The following is a 21,707-nucleotide window of genomic DNA, read 5'->3' as shown; positions in this document are numbered from 1 at the left end:
TAAAAAAAAGTGAGGATTAGAATTTGACAGGCTCATCTGAGTGCTCTTTAGCCGGTTGAAGTGGAAACGAAATTTGTGGGAGAGATCCGTTAGCGAAAGTTTTGTTCTAATCGCGTATCGCGAGTAGCAATGTTGAGAGATTATAATACATTCCGCGAGTAGCACTTGCAGCCAGTAACTTTATGAAGCATGAATCTTCCAGAGAGAAATGCATGAATATGCTCGACCAGTAGAGACAGAATTTGTTCAATCTGTGCTCTACATAAACAGTGACACTAAATTTTGAAGAGAAACGAAATAACAAGCTGCTTAAAAGATTTGTTTAAAAAAATAAAATTTACCTTTGTAAAAGGGAGAGAGAATAACCGAAATAATCGTGCCTTGATGCACAAGTAGTGGTATTCAATACGCTAATCCGGCGTGGCGTGACTGAAAAGGTTAACAGAATTTTGTGACTGTAAGCAAACTTAAGAAATGTATGTATGTATGTATGTAATTTATGGACATTGTTTAATCTTGTAATGTATTTACCTGTGAGTAACTTGAACTGTGAACTTTGAAATCACAATGTGAGATGGGAGATGTGAATTTGCAGACACTAAGACGTTCTAAACAAAATGCGAGTGATAAAGTGTACAAAATACGTGTGCAGTGACATGTGTACACGCAAGTGCAGGTAGTGACAGCGATCATAGCAAAGCATTTTGCAAACTATATGTAAAACGTTGGCTTCACTTACCTGTGTGTAAGCAGCATGGCAGGTCGCAGGGACTGTCGTGTGAAGTCCTCGATACAGACGATGGTATTTTCTACCCAAGTTTTCGATACGCCGATCGACGATGGAGAAAGGACACTAGACGTGTGTTTTTCGCGTGTTCTCATTTTAGCAGAGCGCGAGTGACACACGTTAAACTTCATACGAGCATACACGAGCGCGTGTTGCACTGGACTAGTAACCGGCAACAGCGCGGAGCTGCTTGCAGTTGGATTCAACAATTAACATTTGAAACACAACCGACGCGCGCGCTGTGGAGGCGTGTCATTGACCTTAGAATGTTTTCTGTCTCACAACTACGCAAGAGACATTGCTAAAGCTATCACAGTGAAACTTAATTATGAACTTTATTTATTCTGTAAAAAGAGAAGTCTTAGCTTCAAATTAATTTCCATTTAATCAGTCACGTCGGATATTTTGCGATAGATAGTTAAATAAAGACAAGGCATTACTGAGCACTGAAACGTTAACTGGAGGGGAAGGTTATCAATCCTGTCCAGAATCCTATAAAACCTTTACCTGTAAGTCTACATTATAGCATGAACCTAACACAGGTTTCTTTCTGTTTATTTGCATGTAAACGACATGACGCTTGATGCGAGACACTGGAGAGGCAACACGAGCGAACACAAAAAAGACGCTACCCAGGGTCGTGACCTCTCGGACGACGCCGCTCACCAAACGAGAATAGACGTTGCAGACTCCGGTTAAGTGAGCGTGTGACAAATAAAAGTGTACAGTGTAGTGTCAAGTAAAACGTCCTGATTAACAACGACATTCTAAAAGAATCTAATGAAACGGATAAAAAAAACATTACGAGACCAAACAGGTCACAGACAATTTTAGAGGACTGTTTAAGTAATTATTTCAATGTATCTGTGTATGTTTGTCTACTGACATGTTTTGTTTTCTATATAGAGTATTATTCATTTATCTTTGTGTGTGTTAGACTTAAGATTGTTTTTTGTCATATTTTGTTTCACAGTAACAGCAATTAAGATGACAGTGCAAGGACACCTTACAATGAACTGAGAGAAGTGCCAAAGTGCACAAAAGACACTGGAAGACTATTTGTTTTCATAACTGTACTGGAAGCATAAAATAACTAGATGACAAACTTATTCCAATTTTATGTTAGAACGAAAGTAAACAGATGATAAAACACAGTAATGTCTTGAAACTACATGTGAGTCCTGATGATCCTTCCGGAATCATCATGCCTCACATGGGAGGCATTGTGACATTACAGCCTTTATCACTGCGATTTTTAACGTGTAAAAGTTTTTTTTTCTGTATTCGCGTCAGTATGTGCGAACTTTTAACATATACCAATGAATGTTGTAACCAGATATCTTTGCCGCGCTCCTGAAAAGCGCAGAATATCACGATAGCTATAAACTGTTATACGCTGCTATCGATCAGTAAAAAAAAAAAAAACGATGCACCTATGTTTCAAAATAACAATTGCCAATTTTTACTTCTGCAGGGAGCCGCGCCGCTGTCTAGCTGTTCTGTGAATGTGTTGCGAGTCGGACTCAAAAGTATTGTGCTCCATACTGATATAATCATTTTATTGTAAAGTTAAGAGTTTAAGTGATTAAAAAATATATGTAGCCACAAACAAGCGAGAATGTATATCGTGAAAAATTCGCTCCACCGCCACATTGGGTGGCCATGTTAATGTAAGTTTCCGTTTCATAATATAATACTTGAAGCCTTGAAGTTTATTTAATTTCAAAGAAAATCTCTCAACCTTATTTTCATTAATTATACTTGTGATAATCTTTCCTGTTTAAAAGATTTATGCAGCTTATGATCCAGCGTGTGTTCTGTCGGAACAGGAGGCTGTCGTGACGACATCGTTATAGTATTTATTCCAAGTTCTTTCAGTTCCGTTTATATGTTCGTACAAATCCAATTAGTTGGTCCCTTAGGTTTCTTTCATGTAACTTCTGTCTGTTTTCTCCGCGCGATCTTCCTCCGAAAAAAAAAATTTCTGTTCATTTTTTAGTAATTTTCGATATCGCGAATGAGAAAAGACAGCCGCCTCCCGCTCCGAACGGAACACCACGACTTTTCTAACGTCGGAGAGTACCGCACGAATTTTCCACTAAAAGGTAATAGAATTTCTTAAAGCTGGATCAATTAGACATGTTGCTGCTGTTTTCCGACAAATCTGGTGTGATTAATAGTAATTTATTCTGTCACGACAAAAAGAACCAATTTTATTTTTACCAAAGCAACAAAGCTTTCAATTAAATTACTAAAAAAAATCATACATTCACAGAACAGCTAGACAGCGGCGCGGCTCCCTGCAGAAGTAAAAATTGGCAATTGTTATTTTGAAACATAGGTGCATCGTTTTTTTTTTTTTTTACTGATCGATAGCAGCGTATAACAGTTTATAGCTATCGTGATATTCTGCGCTTTTCAGGAGCGCGGCAAAGATATCTGGTTACAACATTCATTGGTATATGTTAGAAGTTCGCACATACTGACGCAAATACAGAAAAAAAGCTTTTACATGTTAAAAATCGCAGTGATAAAGGCTGTAATGTCACAGCTTTTATGAAAATGCAATAAATGATTTTATGAAAACCTAGACATTAAATTTTCAGTTTTCTGCAATACTGTTTCTTTAAATGCTCATCTTGAACAAACTACTTGGCTAATTTCTGAGATGCCATTATTTTAACAACAATAGTAATGTGGTGTCTACAAAGCACTATCTATTTGTCATTCATAGCAACCTGAATGAGACCCTTGTAGGTTTTAATAAAGTTAGTGGAATCACATAACAGACATATGCAATGTTCAACAAAGTTATCACTAGTAGACAAATGGGTGAGGACTAATCACGCAATGGAACTCTGTACTCTAAGAGTATAATCTCCATACTGACAAAAAATTAGACAGAGGGGCACAGATAATGGGAATGGCACGAAGGTTACTGCATATGACTGACACATGAGGAGAGGGGAGCAAAGAAGAGGGGAGGGGGGGGGAGGGGATAGTAGGAGAAGGGAGGGGAATGGAGGAGAGGGGGTGACAAGGGGAGGGGAGGGGAGGAGCTTACCTGGGCCCAGCTATTCTCGTCGCCCAGCACCGTCCCCAGAAGCACCAGCACGAGGCCGCAGTTTGACTTTGTGTCCATAGGGGTCTCTTCACACTCCAGCAAACTCGTAATGCTTGCCTTTATGGTGGGCAGGACACTTTCTGCACGTCCGAAGCCATCATCACTGTGATCATCCTGGGGAGAGGGACAGAAGGTATGATGTCAAACTGAAGAAACCTCGAACAAATACAAAATACTTGCGCTCGTAATTGTCCTAAAAGTTGAGAGAGACACTTAAAGCACATATAGCCACTTAATGCACATACAGGTTGAAAGCGTGAAAAATGTAGAAGGTGTGATTGGAGGGGGGGGGGGGCAAACTTTTGAAACAGTACTATGATGAATAAAACAACTTGAGCTGTATGATAAATCTTTATTTCCGAGCCAACTAGTTTTGTGGCACATCTTTACAGACGCAGCTATGTGTAAACGAGGGTAAAAATGAATAAAGATCCAGTTCCAGTTAAAATGTAATAGTACTATATACAAAGCTATATAGGAAAAACTATGTGCTCACATTTATAATTTATTCCAGAAAATAAACAGTAGATGACCCAACATTCTTTGTCCCATTGTACTCACACCGTTTAACTGTCAGAAGGTTGGTAGCCCCATTTAAAATAAAGCAGACTTTCGGAATCATCAACCTGATACGGGAAAACTAGAATAAAAATAAAGTGGTAAACCAAATGGATGTCAAAGATAAAACAAATGATATGTGTAGGGGATGAAAGCTAACTTCACACAGCAAGGTAAAATAAATCTCAAAGCAGAGCTTTTGTGACTGTATGATAAGTCAAGTTTAGATAAAATGCTGCATAAGAAACAAACCATCATCTGAATAAATGGACTGGGAAAGGATAACACAAAATCCTATACAGACATATCCACGGGTTAACATCATCATGACATCACAAAGTCCACAGTGGTGACCATTTTTGCAAATGGGAGGAAAACTTTCCCTTTGGCTGGCTCTCTTTTGTGACAAGCTCCAGATCTTTAAGGGTGAAGTGCCCTATTCATCTCTTTCTCAGAGTAACCACTTATACTGAAATAATATTCAAATGATCGAGCTGTTCCTCAGAGTAATGTGGCCCACAGATTATTTTAGCCTGGCCTGACGAAGTTCTAACCACTACTCTTTTCTGCTCAGCACAGTGATTGGAATTTTTTTTTTTTTTTTTTTTTTTTTTAGGTATCTACCTGTGTGAGAGGGCTTTTTGAATCTTGAGCCTCTGATTATGTCTCCAGCATTAGGAGCTGAAACACCAAGCACAGAAAGATGCCTCAGACCATGACCTTACACCCACACGAGAAACAGTCCCTGAGGAAGCAAGCGGATACGGTCGTCCAGAACATCCATGATGCCCTACTCCACCTGCAACGGCAGGGAAAGGAGGAATCTTTCTGCTGGGTGTCGGGGCACGTGGGTATTAGGGGAAACGAACTGGCGGATGTGGCTGCCAAAGATGCATGTTCCCTCCCTCACGTTGTTGAATGTGCCGTCCCCCTCCATGCTGTTACCTCCCTTTTGCGTTTTCGTGTTATGCGTGATTGGGAAGAGGAGTGGCTGGCAGTTGGTGAATATAAGCTGCATTTGGTCAAGGCCAACACACGGCCATGGCGTACGTCCTACCAGTCATGCAGGTTCTCCTCACTCGTCTCCACATCGGGCACAGTCCCTTAACACATGGTTTTTTACTCCGGCGGGAGGACCCCCCAATCTGCAGTGCTTGGGGTGTCCAGATTACTGTCCGCCACATTTTACTTGACTGTCCTTTATTCTCTGACCAGAGGGCGGTGGTTTCCTTGCCACCGGATTTGCCCTCTATTTTGCAAGACGATGCAACGATTGTGGTTAAGGTCTTACGGTTTTGTGTCCTGTCCAATTTGTTGCCTCGGATTTTAGGGAGAGGATTTTAATGTGCTGCTGGGTGACTGGCTCACCCAGGTTTTAGGTAAGAGGTCCGCCAGTCACGATTACCTACTTGTTTCACTTTGATTTCTGTTCTCTTTTCCTTTTTTAGTGCGTTTCTTTTCCACTTGTTTTGCCTCTGTATGTGAGGATTTGGAACTGCATCAGGCCTGTGTCTTTTAACCGTTCTCCTTGTTCGCTGTCCATCTTCGTCCCTTCACCGCATGTGTTCCTGTTTCTATATGTTTGGGCGCTGATGACCACGTTGTTTAGCGCCCGAAAACCTCAAACCACACACACACAGGAAGCAAATACCAGCCACAAATGCTTACACTGTGTGATTAACAGATGCTTCCGTGCCTGTGTCTAGTTTCTTGAGAACTGTTATTGTACCGTTTGTTAATACAAATCAAAGTATTTCTCAAATGTACAAATTCCAGGCAAAGTGGAATTCATACTCCTTGCCCCATTCTAAAATTTCATTCACGGCTCGTAAACTGTCTATTGTGCTACGCCTAGTTCAAAAGCTGCCTCGCTCCTTCATCCTGTTAAAATACGATGTTTTTCTATGGAATTGATCACAATGTTAGTGGATATCTTGTACATTAGAGAAACTTGATACATTTACAGTTTTCTCAAGATTTTTCCTTACACTGCAGACATTATGTCACTAATTTTGCAAGTTCATTATCCATTACTTTTCCTCCATCTTTAAGCAGTTCTAATTTATTATTAACAATCTCTGTTTCCAATTAATCCACTGAGCTGCACAAACATTTAACGAAATCTACCAACTGCACATTTTTCTTTCTGTTCTTAGTTACCATGCCATCTACCACTGTAACAAATTTAAATATGGCGTCTATGTAACAAAAGCTACTGCAGTATTACAGTGCCTGTGTTGTTCAGAAATACGATTCAATATTCCTTCAGACATGCAAGCAGGTCTGAAGAAACAGGCACTGCGATGACTACAGCCGTTATCAAATACGTGATATGTATTTGTAGTTGCAAATATGGACAACCATCAGCTGTATAATGGAATGACGACAATGAAAATTTCTGGTGAACCCGGATTTCCTGCTTATCACAAGTAGTGGTCTTACCATTAAGCTAGCCAAGCATGACTCAGCCTGACTCAAAGTTCTATATATCATCAACTGTGTGGCTACAACATGTACTCCTACATCCATTTTGTATATTCCTGCATAGGAGAGGATATTTTTGACTGAACGTCACTCGTCTGGTGTTATCCCACTGTCATCATTCTATTATACAGCAGACAGTTGTCCATGCATGCCTGAAGGAACATTGCAACGTAGTTCTGAACACAGGCACTGCAATATTGTATTTATCTGAGAATACCGGGCAGGTGACTTACAATTAAAATGTCTCCCCTGCATGGAGATATACATACTGGACATACGAGGTGTGGCTAGAAAAAAACCGGACTAGTACTGGTGAAACAATAAAACGAATGCAATAAGGCTGAAAGTCGCGTGGCCTGTCACGTGACTCTCGCTCCGCCTACTGCTCGAGTTTCATCTGCCTCCTGCACTCAGTCTGCCCGTGGCGTCTGTTTTAAGTAGTTGACGTTTTGTCTGTGAGTCGGAAAATGTTGAGTGTACAGAAAGAACAGCGTGTTAACATCAAATTCTGTTTCAAACTAGGAAAATCTGCAAGTGAAACGTTTGTAATGTTACAACAAGTGTACGGCGATGATTGTTTATCGCGAACACAAGTGTTTGAGTGGTTTAAACGATTTAAAGATGGCTGCGAAGACACCAGTGATGACACTCGCACTGGCAGACCATTGTCAGCAAAAACTGATGCAAACATTGAAAAAACCGGTAAACTTGTTCGACAAGATCGCCGTTTAACAATCAGAGCAGTGTCTGAGTCAACAGGAGTTGACAAGGAAAGTGTTAGACAGATTCTTCATGAAAGTTTCAACATGAACGAAGTGTGTTCGAAAATGGTTCCAAAGTGTCTCACAACTGAACAGAAGGATCGCCGAAGAATGATTTGTTCTGACATCCTGGAAAACATTGAAAGTGATCCCACTTTCTTACAAAATGTTATTACTTGCGATGAATCGTGGCTTTTTACTTACAATCCCGAAACTAAACGCCAATCGATGCATTGGAAAACTCCTGGTTCTCCACGACAAAAAAAAAAGCACGAATGTCAAAATCGAAATTCAAGGCAATGATGATTGTTTTTTTTTTGACATCAAAGGGATTGTGCACATTGATTGGGTACCAGAGGGACAAACAGTGAATCAGCATTACTACATTAGCGTCCTGGCTACCCTACGTGAGCGAGTACGGAGAAAACGGAACGATCTGTGGAGAAAAAAGTCATGGATCCTTCACCAAGACAATGCCGCAGCTCACAGTGCGTTGTCAGTGAAGACGTTTTTGGCAAAACACAACATTCCCATCTTAGATCATCCACCCTACTCACCTGATTTGGCCCCCTGTGACTTTTTTCTTTTCCCTAAAGTCAAGTCAGCTTTGAAAGGAACTGGATTTGAGACTGTTGAAGCAGTAAAAGAAAAAGCGATGGAAGTAATGTATGGACTTACCGAAAATGATCTGCAGCATTGCTATGAACAGTGGAAAATTCGTATGGAGCGGTGTAGAGACCGAGGAGGAGAGTACATTGAAGGAGATAACATGAAATTGTAAATAATTGTAAATAAATGTTTTTTCCAGCATCAGTCCGGTTTTTTTCTAGCCGCACCTCGTATGAGTGCAGGTTGTGGACACATGGTTGACAACATATGGAAGTTTGGGTCTGGCCAGAGTTGTATCTGCTAGCCTAATGGTAAGGCGAACCGCTCACAATAAGCAGGAAATCCGAGTTTGTGCCCTGGTCCAGTACAAATTTTCATTTTCATCATTCCATTATACAGTCTATGGTTGCCCATATTTGCTACTGCAAACAACACTCTTTCTTCAAACAAATTTTCAGTCTTACTACATCCTCTACACACCATTTCTGTTTGTTTAAGCCAGGACATTCTATCATAATCCCATTATCGTTTGCTTGAATCCCTCGCCTTCTTATCAGACACCTTGTGATGTTTTATAATTCTCCTCTTTTATTTTCTTAATGCCTGTAACACATTTGGCCCTTTGCCTTTGTTGACCAACTGCTTCTTTCACCTATGTCCACATAATCTTTATAATCAGGTATACAGGGTGTTACAAAAAGGTACAGCCAAACTTTCAGGAAACATTCCTCACGCACAAAGAAAGAAAATATGTTATGTGGACATGTGTCCGGAAACGATCACTTTCCATGTTAGAGCTCATTTTATTACTTCTCTTCAAATCACATTAATCATGAAATGGAAACACACAGCAACAGAATGTACCAGTGTGACTTTGTTACAGGAGATGTTCAAAATGTCCTCCATTAGCGTGGATACATGCATCCAGCCTCCGTCGCATGGAATCGCTGATGCGCTGATGCAGCCCTGGAGAACGGCGTATTGTATCACAGCCGTCCACAATACGAACACGAAGAGTTTCTACATTTGGTACCGGGGTTGAATAAACAAGAGCTTTCAAATGCCCCCATAAATGAAAGTCAAGAGGGTTGAGGTCAGGAGAGCGTGGAGGCCATGGAATTGGTCCGCCTTGTGTTGATGACATGATTGTACAATTGCGTGCGGATTCTCGTCAGCCCACACATGTTGATTGTGAAAATTTACAATTTGATCACGTTGGAATGAAGCCTCATCCGTAAAGAGAACATTTGCACTGAAATGAGGATTGACACATTGTTGGATGAACCATTCGCAGATATGTACCCGTGGAGGCCAATCAGCTGCTGATAGTGCTTGCACACGCTGTACATGGTACGGAAACAACTGGTTCTCCCGTAGCACTCTCCATACAGTGACGTGGTCAACGTTACCTTGTACAGCAGCAACTTCTCTGATGCTGACATTAGGGTTATCGTCAACTGCACGAAGAATTGCCTCGTCCGTTGCAGGTGTCCTCGTCGTTCTAGGTCTTCCCCAGTCACAAGTCATAGGCTGGAATGTTCCGTGCTCCCTAAGACGCCAATCAATTGCTTCGAACGTCTTCCTGTCGGGACACCTTCGTTCTGGAAATCTGTCTCGATACAAACGTACCGCGCCACGGCTATTGCCCGTGCTAATCCATACATCAAATGGGCATCTGCCAACTCTGCATTTGTAAACACTGCACTGACTGCAAAACCATGTTCGTGATGAACACTAACCTGTTGATGCTACGTACTGATGTGCTTGATGCTAGTACTGTAGAGTAATGAGTCGCATGTCAACACAAGCACTGAAGTCAACATTAGCTTCCTTCAATTGAGCCAACTGGCGGTGAATCGAGGAAGTACAGTACATACTGTCAAAACTAAAATGAGCTCTAACATGGAAATTAAGCGTTTCCGGACACATGTCCACATAACATCTTTTCTTTATTTGTTTGTGAGGAATGTTTCCTGAAAGTTTGGCCATACCTTTTTGTAACACCCTGTATATTGTCTATCCATACATAAATTCTCATAATCTACATGTCACACTTGCTGAGTTAGTTTCTTCCTAGCTTTCTGCCTATTTTTACTCAGAAAGTTATTGTACCAGTAAAAGATCACTTGAAATTCTAAAGTGGTTTCTAGAATCATATCTTGTACAGTGTCTTTACTGTTTCATGAAATAAATCCTATTGTATACTGACACTATGTCTTATCTCACAAGACACACCAGAGGAGGACAAACCTGTGTTCACAGTATTTGTAGATTTAGGAAAACCCTTTGATAATGATGACTGGATACACCCTTTGGCATTCTGAAGCTAACAAGAATAAAAGACAGAGAGCAAAATATTATGTACGATTTGTACAGAAACCAGACCGCTTTGTAAGAGTTGCAGGGCATGAAGGAAAAGCAGTAGGCGAGAGGGCAGTGAGACATGGTTGCAGCCTATGTATATTTAGTAAAAAAAAAAAAAAAAAAAAAAAAAAAAAAAAAAAAAAAAAAAAAAAAAAAAAAAGAGAAGGGAAGAAGGAAGACATTTGGAAAGTGGAGAAGAAAATGATTTGCCAAAGGCGCTGTAACTGAAAGAAACCTTTAGTGCTTGGAAGAACAGTTGATGGAATTGCTATAGTGTCGAAAAAGGTTATAAGGTGATCAACAACCAAAGTAAACAAGTTTAATGGAGTGTAGTTGAATTAAATTTGTTGATGCTGTGAGAATTTTATTATAGAATGAGACAATGAAAGCAGTTCATAAAACTGGTTCATCAAAATAAACACAGACTGCTGGTAGCAAGAATGTTTCTGAAAAAGAGAAATTTGTTTGAATCAAATATTATAAATTTAAATCTTAGAATTTTCTTTTTTTACAAAAATATATCTGAAATGTAGTCAGTGAAATATGGCCAAACATTAGCCATGAGACGGAACTGAACATTTTGAAATAATCGAAAATTCTGGATGGAATAATCACAATTTTATAGGCCTAAAATGAAAATGGAAAACGACAATATAATGAAAAGGATAGGTAACTACTCACAAAACAACAGAGATGTTGAGTCACAGACAGGCACAACAAAATGACTACTAAACATGAAAGCTTTTGGCCAGAAGGCCTTCTTCTGAAACAGACAGGCTGCCGAGGAAAGACTGTGAGCAACTGCGCATGATGGGAGATGGGAGAAGGGAACTGAGAGGTGGAGGTAAGGTGGAAGCTGGGAGTGGGAGTGATAGCAGGGTAAGGGTGGGAAATGATCAAGTGCTGCTTGTGGAAGCATAAAGGGATGAGGTGGAGAGAGGCAGCTAAGTGCAGTTGGTATAGTAACAGAGGGAGAGTGCAGGAGGGTTGTGTGTGTGTGTGTGGGGGGGGGGGGGGGAGTATACAGACTATGGGCTCATTAGTAGAATAGAAGAAATTGTAATGCTGAAATGGAAACAGGGAAGGGGATAGGTGGGTGAAGGGCAGTGAGTAACGTAGGTTGAGGCCAGGGGTGTATGCAGGACATACTGCAGGAAGAGTTACCATCTACACAATTCAGAAAAGGTGGTGTTGGTAGGAAGCATCCAGATGTCACAGGCTGTGAAGCAGTCACTGATGTGAAAGACATGTGTTGGGCAGCTTGCTCGGTGAATGTGGGTGGTCCAGCTGTTTCTTGTTCACAGTTTGCTGGTGGCCATCTGTGCAAACGACAGATTGTTGGTTGTCATGTCCATGTAGAACGTAGCACAGTGGCTGCTGCTTATCTTGTAGATCATGACTGATTATTCCAGTAGCCCTGCCTTTGATGGCATGGGTGATACGTGTGACCAGACTGGAGTATATAGTGGTGGGAGGATGTACTGGAAAGGTCTTACGTCTAGATCTATTATAGTTATATGAGCCATGTGGCAAGGGGCTGGAAGCAGGGGCTATGTATGGATGGACAAGGATATTGTGTAGGTTCAGTGGAGGGTGGAATACAACTGTGGGAGGAATGGGGAGGATAGTGGGTAAGAAATTTCTCATTTCAGAGCACGAGAAGAGGTAGTCAAAACCTGGGCGGAGAATGTCACTTAGTCACTCCAGTCCTGGGTGGTACTGAGTCATGAAGGGAATGCTCCTCTGTGGCAAGAGAGTGGACTCTGGGAGGCAGCAGGTGACTAGAGAGATAAGGCACAGTAGATCTGTTTCTGTACAAGTTTAGGAGAGTGATTACATTCTGTGAAGGCCTCCATGAGACCCTCGAAATATTTCGAGAGGGGCCATTTGTCACTACAGATGGGACAACCATGAGTGGCTAGGCTGTATGGAAGGGACTTCTTGGTACAGAATGGGTGGCACCTGTCAAAGTTGAGGTGTTGCTGGTGGTTAGTAGGTTTGATATGGGCAGAGATACTGACGTAGCCAAGTTTGGGGTGGAGGTCAATATTGAGGAAGGTGGCTCATCAAGTTGAGGATGATAAGGTGAAGTGAATGGGGGAGAAGGTGTTGAGGTTCTGGAAGGATGTGGACAGGGTATCCTCATCCTCAGTCCAGATGACAAAGATGTCATCAATGAATCTGAACCAGCTCACAGGTTTGAGATTCTCAGAAGTTATGAACAATTTCTCTAGATGTCCCATTAATAGGATAGCATAGGATGGTGCCATGCAGTTGCCCACTGCCGTACCAATGACTTGTTTGTAGGTGATGCCTTCAAAGGTGAAGTAATTGTGGGTGAAGATATAACTGGTTATGGTGACCAGGAAGGATGTTGTAGATTCAGAGTCGGTGGGGCTCTGGGACAGGTAGTATTCAACAGCAGAAAAGCCATGGCCATTAGGGTTGATAGTGTAAGGGAAGTGATATTAATAGTGACAAGCAGGGTGGAGTGTGTAAACAAACAAGAACTGTGGAGAGTCATTAGAGGAAATGGTTGATATCTTCTGTATAGGAGGGTAGTTGCAGTAACAGGCTGAAGGTATTGGTCTAAGAGAGCAGAAATGCTCTTAGTGGGGCATAGTAACTGGCCACAATGGGGTGTTTGGGTTTATGGACTTTAGGAAGCATGTAAAAGGTCAGAGTGCAGGTAGTGGCAGGGGTGAGGAGAGAGACAGACTCAGGGGAGAGGTTCTGCAATGGACCTAAGGATTTGAGGAGAGAATTGAGATCCTGCTTTATATTTGAAAATGGGTCATTGTGGCAGGGTTTTTAGATGGGCAACTCTGAAAGCTGGCAGGTAATCCTTGCAGTGCAAATAACAGCAGCGAAGCTTTTGTCAAGCAGGTAGAATTATAAGTTTGGGATAAGTTTTTAGATAGTGCATTGAGGTTATTTTTGTGGATGTAAGATTAGCTTTCATATTGAGGGATTTGGGGAACAACAGTGAAGCAAGGGTCGAGGTTAATAAATTCTGGAAAGTTAACGAGGAGTGGTTCAGGGCAATGGGGGTGAATCACAGTTGGATGGAGGAGTGAATGGAGTCAGGCAGGGTCCAACACTGGTTTTAGGTCGAGTCTGGTAGAGATGGTGATGAAAAAGAGTTTCGCTGTAGGGACCGGGAAAGGAGAGCAGGTCTTTAACAAGTCCAGCGCAACTGAATTTGGGATTACATCTGGATTCTGTATGGTGGTGGAAGTGAGTTTTTGAGGGTGTGGTAAATGTAGTAGGTCTGTTAGGCAGGGTTTGTCAGCTATAAGGGGATGGTGAGAAGGTGGTGGATAGTGGTAATTCATGATGGAAGTTGGAGGTGAACAGGTTAGAGGGTTTTTTGAGGGGTGTTGCACATACTGCTCTAGTTCATGGAAGGCAGCAGTTTCAATGTGAGAGATGGGATACAGCAATTTGGGATCACACAGCAAGAGAATTTTATGGATGGAGAGGAAGCATGCAAAGAGGTTTTGGCCTGATTTATGTGATTTTGCAGGATGAGGTTAGTGAGGGCTATAATGTGGGTTGCAAGTCAGTGGATGGGTACATATGAAGAAGGGAGACAGCAGATGTGATTAGATTAGGTGAGGTCAGTACATGCATACTAGAATACGAGAGGAGAAAGAGTGGGGGGCAGGGGGGGGGGGAGGGGGGGGGGATGAGATGCAAGCTCATGTGGCACAGGAAGATTGCAGATCTACTGGGACTAATGATATCACAGGCAGTAATGTGGGACACGAGATGGTGTACAAACAATTTGCATGGTCATGTCGCAGTCTGTAGAGCGTAGACGAGGTGGTTGATACAGTGTGGCTCGTATGTCAGAACTTGTGGTGCTGTTTGGAAGGCAACTTGTAAAGCACAGGAAAGAAGAGAAAGAAAAGGATGGGTACTGAGTCACATAATCCAACAGAAAATAGTAAGAAAGGAAAACAGCACTGGGTTATGGGGTGGGAGACACCATTAGGCAAAATCAAACAATAGAACATCCAGACAGAATACTGACAATATTAGGCGCAACAAGAAGACTGCTAAACAAGTACGCTTTCAGAAACAAGGCCTTCTTCTTAAGTAGACAAAAACACACACACACACACACACACACACACACACACACACACACACACACACACAACTACTGTCTCTGGCCACTGAGGCCAGACTGCGAACAACTGCATAATGGGAAAAGCAATTTGGGTGGTGGGGGTAAGCAGGAGGTTGGGGCAGGGAAGAGGAGGAATAGCGGGGTACAGGTGGTGGATGGTAAAGCACTACTTGTGGGAGCACACAGCGGTGTGGTGGGGAGTGGTCACTATTGATGCCACCTCTCTTTCTACCAACATTCTTAATGCCCATCACCTTGCCACTATCTAACACTACCTTTCCCAATGCCCAATGGATTCCGAACCTACAAACTCCCTCTGATCACCATGACCAACTATATCCCCTACTACAATTACTTCACCTTTGAAGCCCTCAAAAATAGCCTACAAATAAATTCATGATATGGCTGTGGGCATCTGCATGGTGCCATCCTATTCAACCCAGAACGCCAAATCCCTCACCTGATCAGATTCACTGATGACAGCATGATCTGGACTGAGGGGGAGGACACCCTATTCACATCCCTCCAGAACCTCTAAACCTTCCCCCTCTCACTTCAACTGGCCCTCCTCCACTGAACAAGCCACCATCCTCGATGTTGACCTCCACCCCAAAGATGGCTACATCAGTACCTCCATCCATGTCAAAGTTACCAACCACTAAGCAATACCTCAACCTCAACAGCTGCCACCCATTCTATACCAAGAATTCCCTTCAATACAGTATAGCCACCTGTGGTCATTTTGTCTGTAGTCCCTCTCCAAATATACCAAGGGTCTTAAGGAGCCCTTCACAGACTGAAATTACCTTCCACACGATGTACAGAAACAGATCCCCTGTGCCTTATCTCTCCAGTCACTCACAACCTTCTGAAGTCCCATTGTCCAGCCATGAAGGTGCATTCCCATCTCGATTCTGTACCACCCAGGACTGGAGCAACTGAGTCACATTCTCCGCCGGGGTTCCAAATCCCTGAAATGGGGAATGTCCTCCTACCCACCACTCCCACAGTGGTTCAAATGGCTTCGAGCACTATGGGACTTAACATCTGAGGTCATCAGTCCCCTAGAACGTAGATCTACTTAAACCTAACTAACCGAAGGACATCACACACATCCATGCCCGAGGTAGGATTCGAACCTGCAACCGTGGCAGTTGCGTGGTTCCAGACTGAAGCGCCTAGAACCACTTGGCCACACCAGCCAGCTCCTGCAGTGGTATTCCGCTGCCCACTGAACTTACAAATATCCTCTCCCATCGCTACTCCACCTCTGCTCCTAATCCCTAGCCTCAAGGCACACATCCCTGCAATAGACCCTAGATCCAAGACTTGTCCCATACATCCTCCTGCCACCACTTACTCCAGTCCAGTCACAAGCACCACCTATCCCATCAAAGGCAGGGCTACCTGTGAAACCAATCATGTGACTATAAGCTAAGCTGCAATCAATGTGCTTCACTGTTTGTGGAAATGACGACCAACAAGCTGGCTGTCTGCACGAATGGCCAATGACCAACTGAAGCCAAGACAAAGCTGGACCACCCAATTGCTGAGTGCACAGCCCAACACAACACTCTTCATGTCAGTGACTGTTCAACAGTTTTCCTATCAACACCAGATTTTTTGAATTGCAAAGGTGGAAACTCTTGGTGTAATAAATCCTATGTGCTCATAACCCCCCTGGCCTCAGCTTTCATTAGTTACTATCCTTCACCCACCTATCCCCTTCTCTGTTCCCACTCCAGAACTACACAACCTTCTGTTCCACCAATGCACCCAAACTCTTTTCACTTCTCTCTTTTTCCACTCCACAACCCCTTTGCCCTCCATCTAACCTCTGAACTGCACCTAGTTTCCCTACACTCTCCCCACCTCATCCCTGTATGCTCCCAGAAGCAGCACTTTCCAATCCCCTACCCCACCCTGCCACCCCTCCCCGGCCTTTTCCTTCCCACCCAGCTCCCAGACATGGCTTATCCCATCATTTGCAGCTGGTCGCAGTCAGAGACAGTGGTCATGTGTGTGTAAGTTACGTGCGTGTTTGTGTGTATGTGGGTGTGTGTAAATTTACTTCAAAGCAACATCTCCACTATTAGGTGTGTAAATCACGTAACTAAGAAAAAAGTAATAAATGTAACTGGGGAGAAATGAAATGTATGGCACAAAATGACAAAAGAAGTAACTGGCTGACAGGACACATCATGAGCTATTTAGGAACTGTCAATTTGGCAACCGAGGGAAGTGTTGGTGGAGGGAGGGGTTCAATATGCGGAGAAAGACCAGGCTTAAATACAGTAAGCAGGTTCAAATCGGTGTAAGTGCTGTAGTTATGCAGAAATGAAGAAGCTCACACAAGATGGAGTAGCATGGAGAGGGCATCAAACCAGTATACAGTATACTACAAAAGCAACAACATCATAACATTGTTACTTGCGTGAGAAAGACATTATAAACAAGACAGTCACACAGCACTCACCTCAGTCTGGATATCGGACACTTGCCCACCCGGGTGGTCGTTTGCAGAATCCTTGCAGTCCCGTTCTCCCCAGTCCTTCAGTGGCACCTGCCAGCCCTGCAGGAGGGCGATGGTACACCGCGTGCACAGGTGTGCATAGCCAAACACCTCGCTCAAAGTGGCAGGTGACAGGTCCTTTCTGGAAGAAGGTGTATTTCACGGGTGAAGAAGCCTGGAATCAGATCGACACTATAGAAGGTGCAAGCACGGAGCTCTCACCCTAATTCGGTGACACAGAGGTGCAGTGCAGTGGCGAGGAAAGCGGCAGTGGTGGCGAGTGTGCGGCCCTCGACGGCAGACGGGAAGTTCTCCAGGGCAGCCAGCAGACAGGCGGCGAGTCGACCCACCTGCACTGGGCTTTCGAGCTCCGCCTGCAGGGTATCGCGCAGGCCGGACGATAGGAAGTGCAGGTGGATGCCATCGGGTATGCCCTGCAGTGCCCTGTAACCGTCACCTCAATGCTGAATACACTGTTACAGAGTCTGACTCGTCATGTGCACAGTCGTATGTGGCCCGTGCAAGTGAAGTGGTGCTACTGAAGAATGATAAAAATTAAGTGTGCAGATGATGTACTAAACTGAGAAGAGCTTGGAATCACACTTGATGAAGAATATAAAAATGTCTGAAGTCTTGGTATCTGTGCTCAATGCAACGCAAAAAAGTTGGGTAGGAAAAGTAAAGTTGAAGTGCAGGTATCTCTTCATTCACATGGTTTGCATTTGCTGCCTTGAGTTACATACTATTTTGAGACCTACCTGAAGCAGGAACTGAATATGTAAACAGTTGTGTGTGATGGTGAACGAAAATAAAATAAAAATTGTATTCTTCTTTTAAACTTTCTTTAATGAAATCTTTCGGTTCTTCCACCACAGAATTGCATATTTCTGGTACCATGAGACTGTCTGATGAATAGCGAACTTGAGAAGTAGTGCAAATCACCAGTAGCCATAAACTGAAGGGTGGTCCCCAATTAGATGGTAACTAGTATACAGTCTTGTAATGATACATCCCATTCTTTGAACGAGAAGTATCACAACCTTAAATACATATGTCAGAGAAAAGATGTTAGTGGCAGAGAGTAGTCGATATGTGGTGAGCACACCACTCTTGGGAGGTGTTTCAAATCATAGGTGCTGATACCAGAGCTAATGATCCAGTGGCTGTACGGAAGTGGGTAGAATTCACACAACCCTACCTGCTGAGGTGGAGATAGGAGTTCCATGGGGCAGATGGTGTGGAAGAAACAGCTCCATAAAATCTAAGAACTTGAAATGTCAAAGATAATAAATGTATTGTAATTGTTAATTATCAAGTTGAATATCAGATCTGTTATGTACATAGTACATAGAGGCAGTATATGAGTTGGTAGCTGTCCAAATTTATCATGTACTGAATTGCAATTTTGAAGATAATACAAGAAGGTGAATTGCATCTCACTTCTTATTCATATGGTGGAGTGAATGAGAACTAGAAGTTAATTTTCTATAGCTTTACCTGCAGCTTGCAAGGAGGCAAAACCTGAGCCAAGTTGGAGGGAGAAGGCACACACATTTGGGTCACAGACTAAATGGACCCTGATTAATAATACTTAATGGTGACCAAATATTTAGTAAGCAACATTCATTGTATATAAAAGGAGTGTTCAGGTGGCAACTTATTTGAGTGTTTCATGCATGAGGTGAAGTATAATGTAACACAATGCAGCCCAAGTCAACCTGAAATGCTTCAATGCTCGTGTGCGGAAACTCTACTATGATACTGGGACTCAACTTCATTTTTAAGATATAGCAAACATTTTCCTTTATAAGGTATCTCTATGTGGTAAAAAGACTGCTTGGAGAAGGGTGTATTCAGACAATTGCACTTCGTGTATCACCAAAATATTTGACCAACTGTGAGAGTTTAAAGAAGATGAGTCTCTTGTAGCTGTAGAGATAGAAAACAAACAGCTGACTACAACAGTTAAGAGCCCTAAGTCAGTTTTGAATTCGAATAGAAAGGATGAGGTTCAGATGTAGGTCAATAGTTGTAGGAAGTGTTAGGGAGTGAGAACCAGGTCATCAGCATTGCGAAGCCTAGTTTAGGGTTGACTCAGGTGACTGATACCATAGGGGAGTTACGTAGGAACTTTAAAAAAGATGATCAGATTATGGCTAGGACTGGGAATAGGATAGAAATGGTCAGGGAGGATGACATAGGTGGTGACCTGGAAAATATAGCTATTCAAACTGGTGACACAAAAGCGTGCCTTGTGCAGCTGTTTCAGTGTCACGATTGGCCTCATCTTAATATAGCTGTTAGGCATATTAATATGGGGCTCGAAAAAATACTGATGACGGAGGGTTTGGCTCACATTCCAGTGGTTCCAGTTGAATTTATTGATAGATCGGGCTTTTCTAGGTGTGGAATTTTAGTGTTGGCACTACACACATTGGCAGACGATTTTCACTGGGCATTCACCACACCCACACCCCGCCATCGGATCGCCAAATCGTGTACCGTGATTCGTCCCTCCACACAATGTTTCACCACTGTTCAATAGTCGAATGTTTATGCTCCTTATGCCAAGCGAGGTGTCGTTTGTCATTTACCAGCGTGATGTGTGGTTCATGAGTATCCGCTCGATCATGAAATCCAAGTTTTCTCACCTTCTGTCTAACTGTCATAGTACTTGCAGTGGATCCTGATGCAGTTTGGAATTCCTGTGTGACGGTGTGGATAGACGTCTGCCTATTACACATTACGACCCTCTTCAACTGTTGGCAGTATCTGTCAGTTAACAGACGAGGTCAGCCTGTACGCTTTTGTGCTGCAGGTGTCCCTTCACATTTCCACTTCACTATCACATCGGAAACAGTGGACCTAGGGATGTTTAGGAGTGTGGAAATCTCGTGTACAGACATATGACACAAGTGACATCCAATCACATGACGATGTTCAAAGTGCTCTCTCATCATGTCTAATGACTATTGAGGTCGCTGATATGGAGTACCTTGCAGTATTTATGAATAAATAAATAAATAAATAAATTTGCATCACTAATCAGTCCTTAAGCTGCATGTTGTTTTACCTGAAGCCATAACATTCAGTTGTCACCTAATTAATAGCAAAAAAAACAATTTGTGAATATCTATATAAAAAACTAACAGTTGCAGTGTATCGAGAAAGTGTTCCCTTCTTTTTTTATTCCAATATATGAACTAAAAATGTAAACAAAATTATACCTAAAGCTTAGCTGGCCTAAATTTGCCATTTCAGAACTTCAAATTTTTGTAGAATGACTTAATCTCTAAATGCCACTTCAGACTATGATAAGTGTGAAACAGAATAGTAAAACTTACAGGTGTAGCATTTATTGCACAGATTAACTTTTTTAAAGAGCAATAAAAATTAATCCTATCATAGAAACTATTTGATGTGGCCTCACCTCAAAGTGGCATTTTTCATGGGATTCTTCGGTTCTGCGCGCAGATATATGTAAGAGAGTAATTTCACAAGCAGCAATGTTATTTTGTCTTGTTTCCATTCTTTCTTCAAGTATTTATCACATATCTGAAAATCGAGTAAAAATATCACTTAAGAAACAAACATCCAATTTCACATTTGCTTAACACTTCATGTGACAGCGAAATTTAGAGGCAGGAAAAAAAAAATACTAAAAAATGTAGCGGTTGTGAAAAGAATGTTACTGAATCAATTACGAATAAGAAATATTTCATCTGTTGCCAAACAATCCAGTTACAGGGTCAACAACAATGTATGTGGACCAATTTGACAAAATCATCAGCGGGGCCAGAAGTTCATTGCACCCTTTTTTCTTTCACTGGCATCAGGTTTAAGAATTGTTGGAAAAAATCACTGTAGTGTGGAGCTGTAAGGAAAGTCACAATTCTTTGAAGGTTCTGGTTTCACAGGTGTTTTTATTTATCTTCAATTTTTTTAGTGCATCCCTTAAAGTTACCATATGTAGGAAGTAGTATTTCAGTAGCATACACGGCAAGCCACAAGGCACAACTTTTTTTAAGACAGTAGGCAAAACGACCATAGAGCTAGCAACGTGTAGAACATAAATGTGAAGGGACTTGCATACTGAAATAACTGAGTTATTTATCGACTGTTATTGTACCCTGAGTTTCTGTAGACAAAGTCTCTATGCCATTTTTTCTCCCCGAGTTGGTTCACAGTCTCACAAAAGGGTTTCAAGTATGCAACTGTCTTGATTTGATTACATTATTATTACTGTTATTATTATTATTATTATTAATAATTATTTAATGTTAATCTATATCGACATTGTACATGGACTGGAAAAGTTTTTAAACATGTTAGCAGGAGAGCTTCTGTAAAGTTTGGAAGGTAGGAGACGAGAT

General features: G+C 42.1%; 1 protein-coding gene across 1 annotated transcript in view; it reads right to left on the bottom strand.

Annotated features, from left to right (window-relative positions):
- Positions 1–21,707, bottom strand: part of LOC126424664 (thyroid adenoma-associated protein homolog) — a 249,010-nt gene that overhangs the window by 213,407 nt on the left and 13,896 nt on the right. The window contains 4 exon segments of the mRNA XM_050087394.1: positions 3,852–4,025; positions 17,299–17,476; positions 17,557–17,778; positions 20,765–20,889. Coding sequence (XP_049943351.1) covers positions 3,852–4,025; positions 17,299–17,476; positions 17,557–17,778; positions 20,765–20,889 — 699 coding nt within the window.

Source organism: Schistocerca serialis, chromosome 10, assembly GCF_023864345.2.
Source record: "Schistocerca serialis cubense isolate TAMUIC-IGC-003099 chromosome 10, iqSchSeri2.2, whole genome shotgun sequence".
NCBI classification, from domain to species: domain Eukaryota; kingdom Metazoa; phylum Arthropoda; class Insecta; order Orthoptera; family Acrididae; genus Schistocerca; species Schistocerca serialis.
The sequence above is the reverse complement of the archived record's forward strand: the minus strand, read 5'-3'. Positions and strand labels throughout refer to the sequence as shown.